This window comes from Bos javanicus, chromosome 17 (assembly GCF_032452875.1).
Source record: "Bos javanicus breed banteng chromosome 17, ARS-OSU_banteng_1.0, whole genome shotgun sequence".
Lineage (NCBI taxonomy): Eukaryota > Metazoa > Chordata > Mammalia > Artiodactyla > Bovidae > Bos > Bos javanicus.
The window spans coordinates 40,508,682-40,515,815 of NC_083884.1; the positions used below are offsets into that span (position 1 = coordinate 40,508,682).

At 40.2% G+C, this 7,134-nt stretch overlaps 1 protein-coding gene across 1 annotated transcript; it reads left to right on the plus strand.

The window, feature by feature from the left end:
- Nucleotides 1-721: 721 nt before the first annotated feature.
- LOC133228464 (small ribosomal subunit protein eS27-like) lies at nt 722-1,019 on the plus strand. Its single transcript, XM_061383876.1, has one exon. The coding sequence runs from the start codon at nt 750-752 to the stop codon at nt 1,002-1,004; it is 255 nt and encodes an 84-aa protein (XP_061239860.1). The 5' UTR covers nt 722-749; the 3' UTR covers nt 1,005-1,019.
- The last annotated feature ends 6,115 nt before the right edge of the window (nt 1,020-7,134 follow it).

Genomic DNA, 7,134 nt, shown 5'->3' on the forward strand with positions numbered 1-7,134 from the left:
GCTGCATTCAATATGCCAGCAAATTTGGAAAACTCAGCAGTGGCCACAGGACAGTTTTCATTCCAATCCCAAAGAAAGGCAATGCCAAAGAATGTTCAAACTACTGCACAATTGCACTCATTTTGCATCCTAGAAAGTATTGCTCAAAATCCTCCAAGCTAGGCTTTAACAGTACATGAACCAAGAACTTCCAGATGTTCAAGTTGGATTTAGAAAAGGCAGAGGAATCGGAGATCAAATTGCCAATATCTGTTGGATCATAGAAAAAGCAAGTGAGTTTCAGAAAAATATCTACTTCTATTTCATTGACTACGCTAAAGCCTTTGACTGTGTTAGTCACAGCAAACTGTGGAAAATTCTTAAAGAGATGGGAATACCAGACCTTCTTACCTGCCTTCTGAAAAATCTGTATGCAGTTCAAGAAGCAACTGTTAGAACCAGACATGGAACAACAGACTGGTTCCAAATTGGGAAAGGAGTACATCAAGGCTGTATATTGTCACCCTGCTTATTTAATTTATATGCAGAATATATCATGCAAAATCCCAGGCTGGATGAAGCAAAAGCTGGAATCAAGATTGCTGGGAGAAATATCAATAACCTCAGATATGCAGATGACACCACTCTTATGGCAGAAAGCACAGAGGAACTAAAGAGCCTCTTGATGAAAGTGCAAGAGGAGAGTGAAAAAGCTGGCTTAAAATACAACATTCACCTCTTTCTGGCAGTGATGACCTCCTCACGAGAACATGCCTCTCGCAAAGGATCTTCTTCATCCCTCTCCAGAAGAGGAGAAGAGGAAACACAAGAAGAAGCGCCTGGTGCAGAGCCCCAATTCCTATTTCATGGATGTAAAATGCCCAGGATGCTCTAAAATCACCACCGTCTTTAGCCATGCACAAACAGTAGTTTTGTGTGTTGGCTGCTCTACTGTCCTCTGCCAGCCTATAGGAGGAAAAGCAAGTCTTACAGAAGGATGCTCTTCCAGACGGAAGCAGCGCTAAAAGTCCCCTGTATCAAGGTGAACGGGAAACCATCCCAATAAACACGTTTTGGATTAAAAAAAAATACAACATTAAAAAAATGAAGGTCATGGCATCCAGTCTCATCACTTCACGGCAAATAGATGAAGAAACAATAGAAACAGTGGCAGACTTAATTTTCTGGGTTCCAAAATCACTGCAGATGGTGACTACAGTCATGAAATTAAAAGACAGTTGCTCCTTGGAAGAAAAGCTATGACAAATCTAGACAGTATATTAAAATGCAGAGATATTACTTTGCTAACAAAGGGCCATACAGTTGAAGCTTCCCAGTAGTCATGTATGGATGTGAGAGTTGGACCATAAGGAAAGCTGAGTGCCAAAGAATTGATGGCTTTTGACATGTGGTGTTGGAGAAGACTCTTGAGAGTCCCTTGGATGAGTTGCTAAAGAAAATGTGGTGCATATATACAATGGAATATTATTCAGCTATAAAAAAGAATGAAATAATGCCATCTGCAGCAGCATGGATACAACTAGAGATTATCATACAAAGTGAAGCAAGTCAGACAGAGAAAGGCAAAATCATATGATATCACTTACGTGTGGAATCTAAAATACGGCAAAAATGAACCTATCTCTGAAACAGAAACAGACTCACAGATATAGAGAACAGATATGTGGTTGCCAAGGGGCAGTGGGGAGAGAGACAGATGGAATGAGAGATTAAGTTTGGTAAATGCAAAATGTTACATTTAGAATGGATAAACAAGGTCCTACTGTATAGCACAGAGAACTATATTCAATATCTGTAATAAACCATAATGGAAAATAATTTTTTAAAGAAATTATATACATGTTTAATTGAATCACTTTGCTGTATGGCAGAGACTGGTATAACATTGCAAATCAACTATACTTCAATAAAAATAATTAAACTCTTCTCTTTGTTTTTATTCTGAAACTTCACTAAAATATATTTTTACTTATAGTGCTTAAGACTCACTGTGAATCATGAATCTGAGGATTATGTCTTTAGCAATTCTAAAAGTTTTTCAGATGTTATCTCTTTAAATATTCCATGCATCCCATTCTCTTGATTCTCTCTTGTAAGAGATACGAACATTTCATAAGGGTAGTACTGAGTTAGGCCTTATTATTTTTCTCTCTACTCCAATCTATGTCTCTTCATCTCTCCACATTGGAGTGCAAATAATTTCTTTAAATGTAATTTACAGTTCATCTAGTTTTACTTCTGCTCTTTAACTTTTTTATTGGTATTTCAATTTAATTACTTTTGCTTTTTATGTTTATAGAGGCTCTATTTGATTATTTCTTTCAAATCTATGTGTTTCTTTTTCATAGACTCATTATTTTCTCACATTTCATTTTATTTATTTACTCATTTTGGCCACCAATGTAGGATCTTCATTTCCCGACTAGAGATTGAACCCACAACCCCTGCACTGGAAGCACTGGACTTCCAGGAAAGTCCCTATTTTTTTCATATTTTAGAGTCTTTCTTTTATGCCCTTAATCACATTATATCTATTGCACAAAAAAGTGCAAGTGTTAGTTGCTCTGTTGTGTCCGACTCTTTACACTCCCATGGAATGTGGTGCCAGGCTCCTCTGTCTTGGAATTCTCCAAGCAAGAATACTGGAGTGGGTTGGTTGCCACTCCCTTCTCTAGGGTATCTTCCCCATCCAGGGATAGAACCTGGGTCTCCTGCATTGCAGGCAGATTCTTTACTGTCTGAGTCACATAGTCTTTATTTAATCATAGTTCTGTGTTAGCTGGTGGTCTTAGGAAACTGAATCCTTGTAGGCATTGCACGTGCTGACTCTAAGTTATGGTGAGTTGTTTCCTCGTGTGCATTGTATTCAGAAATCTGTGTTCACCTTCCTCAGGGGAAGCGCTCACAGCCTGAGCAAACAAGCTGTCCCTTCAGGACAGCTTTATGTTTGCTTCTTCCAGGAGCCTTAGGTGTATCTATCCAGTAGAGCCTATCATCAGACAGGACCAAATTTATATCAGTTTTTCAACTTACAGATACTTGGCCCAGGCAGATAGTATATCAACATTTAACAAAAATCTGCTTTTGTAAATAAAGTTTTATTGAAACACATACATACCCATTTATTGACATATTGTCAACAACAACTATCCATCTCCAAGGACAGAGTTGAAGAGCTGCAGCAAAGACTACATGGCCAACAGAGCTGCTAATTCACTTTGTGCCTTTACAGACAATGTCTGTGAACCCCTGGTATAAATTCAAACCCTAAACCAGAGCAGAGCTGGTAGAAGCTTACAGACTCTCAGGAGATACTACTTTCCTCTGCTCAGAGTCCAAGCTGACGAGTTTCTTTGCTAACTCTATGTGCTAGTTGGAGTTTGGTTTTGCTTTTATTCTTACACTTCATACTTTCACTAAGAAGATAATTTTTTGATGGTCCTGAACTCATGCAGATTTATTGCATGAGTTTATTCGAACTCTTTCTTGCGTGAGTCCAGAGTCCTCATATCCTGCGGACATTTAAATCCATATTCCTAAAATCTAGGAAAGCACATTTTTCTGCCATACCAACACCCCCTCCACAGCACTGGTTCACCCACAACTCCTATCCTAACTGCCTAGTTTTGAGTCTTGCAGATATCACTTATAGATCAACTCTGTACTAGGGTTGTTTTTTTTTTTAATATTCATTAATTTTTTTATTCGGCTGCATCAGATCTTAGTCGTGGCATGCAGGCCCTTCGCTACAGCATGCAGTCTTCTCTCTAGTTGTGGAACACGGGCTCCAGAGCTCGTGGGCTCCGTAGTCGTGGCGCACAGGCTTAGTTGCCCTGTAGCATGTAGGATTTTACTTCCCCAGCCGGGGATCACACCTGTATCGCCTGCACTGGAAGGTGGATTCTTAATCGCTGGACAATCAGGGAAGTCCCTATATTAGATTTTTTCACCAATTACAGGTGTTTTATAGCAAAATATTTCTCAAGTTACATAACTGGTCATGAAAAGTGAAAGTGTTCGTAGCTCAGTCTTGTCTGACTCTTTAGGACCCCAGGCTCCTCTGTCCATGGGATTCTCCAGGCAAAAATACTGGAGTGGGTAGCCATTCCCTTCTCCAGGGGATCTTCCTGACCCAGGGATTGAACCTGGGTCTCTTGCATGGCAGGCAGATTCTTTACCACTGAGCCACCAGGGAAGCTCCTAAATGGTCATATTTCTGGGAAATAAAAGTTGTGTAAAATGTAACTGGAATCTTGGAGAACCAAAAACTTTTAAACTTTACTAAAAATGTAGGATTTTGGATAAGAGTATTCATATGGAACCATAAAGGTGAAAGCCATCTAGGAAAATTGAGAGAGAAGTGAACAATGAGGAAAGTAAAGATATATATTTTACGATGATGACTGGAGGCTACGTAGCAGATGGGACCCTGATATTGGACTTGTTTCCGTCTGAATTTCCTATCTAAGTAACCCTTAGAAAAGTTATTTAACTTCTCATAGCCTCACTTTCTTTATCTGTAATATCAGGATAGGGGCTTCCCTGGCAGTTGAAAATCTGCCTGCCAGTGCAGGGGCCATGGATTTGATCCCTGGTCCAGGATGATCCCAATGCTGCAGAGCAACCAAGCCTGCATGCTGCTACTAGAGGATCATATGGTGGCTCAGACAGTAAAGAATCCACCTGAAATTCAGGAGGTGTGGATTTGACCCCTGGGTTGGGGAGATGCCCTGGAGAAGGGAATGGCAGCCCACTCCAGTGTTCTTACCTGGGAAATTCCATGGACAGAGAAGCCTGGTGGGTCACCAAAGAGTCAGACATGACTTAACTACTAAACAATAACAACAACACAGTCTAACATACAGCAAAAATTTCAACCTATGACCCTTGCAATTAACTGGAGGGCATTACACATCTTGAGAATGTTATTCACTCTTCTGAATACTCCTCTCCTGCTTTGAAGGAAGGAAAGAACCATGTGGCACATAATACAGCAAATATTTCTGGCTGAATTTAGCCGTTGTCATCATTTCCATGGCAACTACCTTACTCTGAGAGGAGGGGCAAAACACATAAAGATGCTATCAGAGATTTATAGTCACTTATTTAGGATGATTTTCATAACTCTTTCAGGGCTATGAGGGAAGGAGTTATCCCAAAGATGAGGTAATAAAAACTTAAAGTACTCATCAATTCTTTTCCTTGGAAAATTATTTGGTGATTTCCAGTCATTTAGCAATCTGGCCTCATTTGATATCATGCCTACACAACCGTCTTAGGAGAGTCTCAGACTGATGTAAGTTATCTGTCTGAGTCTACTCATTAGGTAGGATGAGAAGGGAAAATTATCCAGAAAATACTAGATGAGGGCAAAGGAGATGTTTGGGTTTGGGAAAGAAAGGCAGGGTGTTGCTTCAGGTTGTGGGGTTTGGGAGGTATGGCCCAGCCTAGAAGGAGCAACATAACTCCCTGGGCGGCAGGAGACCATTTGTGCACAAAGCAGCTCAATACTGTGCTGATCATACAAGGGGTGTACAGCCAGTACGCATGCTTTGTTGGCATCTTATTTATTCAGACACAGCATTTTTTTTCCACTAAAGAAAGCAATGGCACATTTCTCCAATAAATTCTTTAGATCAGCTTTGTTTTCAAATTCAATATTTTCAAGCAGTCTTTTCTTTCAAAAAACTTTTTCACTGGAGTATAGCTGCTTTGGAGAAGGCAGTGGCACCCCACTCCAATACTTTTGCCTGGAAATCCCATGGACGGAGGAGCCTGGTAGGCTTCAGTCCATGGGGTCGCTAGGAGTCGGACACGACTGAGCGACTTCACTTTCACTTTTCACTTTCCTGCATTGGAGAAGGAAATGGCAACCCACTCCAGTGTTCTTGCCTGGAGAATCCCAGGGACGGGGCAGCCTGGTGGGCTGCCGTCTATGGGGTCACACAGAGTTGGACACGACTGAAGCGACTTAGCAGCAGCAGCAGCAGCAGCACAGCTGCTTTACCATGTGGTGTCCGTTTCTGCTGTACACCAAAGTGAAGCAGCCATTCATGTAACTAAATACCTTCTTTTTTGTTTGTTTGTTCCCTTCCCATTCAGGAAAGAGCACAGAGCACTGAGTAGAGTTCCCTGTTCTATACAGGACGCTCTCATTATCTATTTTATACATATATCTATAGTGGATATATGTCAATTCCAATCTCCCAATTCACCCCACTGTCTCCCTTTCCCCCTTGGTGTCCATATGTTTGTTCTCTACATCTACATCTATTTCTCAAGCCGTCTTTTCTGGTATAATCTTTCATGGTCTGACACAATTCACAGAATACAAATCATTTTCCCAAATGAGTTTTCTCTACCTTACAGTAATTTAACCAGTAGCTTTATTTTTTAAATCTTAGACTTGTTTTCAACTATAACATATTTGATCATAATGAATATAGGGATACAAGTTCCCTTGGCTTATATATTTTTAATGATTTCTAAACACATAATTAACATGGTGTGATTTCATTTCCAACCACACGAAGAAAAAAAAGAAAGCAATAAAGTGCTTGAATACTCTGTCTCTAAAATACAAATCTCCTCAATCATTGTAAAACATGTGTTCCCTAGAGAAAAATGCTTTTCAAAAATTGACTGCATGAATAAATTCATTAAGAATCAATTTTTATTTACTATGAAAAGATATTATTCCTCATGGTAGGAAATGTAGGTTAGGATGAACTTAGCTAGAAATATCCAAGACATCTACTCAGAAGGTAGAGTAAATTCCATCCACCCCACCCCTCTCTTTAGAATAGGTGTGTCAAAAAGTCAGAACGACCTGTTTGCTATAGACTGAATGTCTATGCATCCCCCACCCCAATTCATATGTTGAAACCCAATCTTCAATGTGGGGGTATTAGAAGGTTGTGCCTTGGGGAGGTGATTAGATCTGGACCGTGGAGCCCTTAAGAATGGGATTAGCACCCTTATAAGAGAAGACAGGCACCTATGAAACAGGAAGCAGGCCTTCCTCAGAAACCCACTCTGCTGATGTCTTGATCTTGGACTTCCCTGCCTCGAGAATTGTGAGTGATACTTGTCTATTGTTAATAAACCATGCAGTCTATGGTGTTTTGTTATAAG

Coding starts and splice junctions, on each gene's coding strand:
- LOC133228464 (XM_061383876.1), top strand. CDS start 750: ATGCCTCTCGCAAAGGATCTTCTTCATCCCTCTCCAGAAGAGGAGAAG.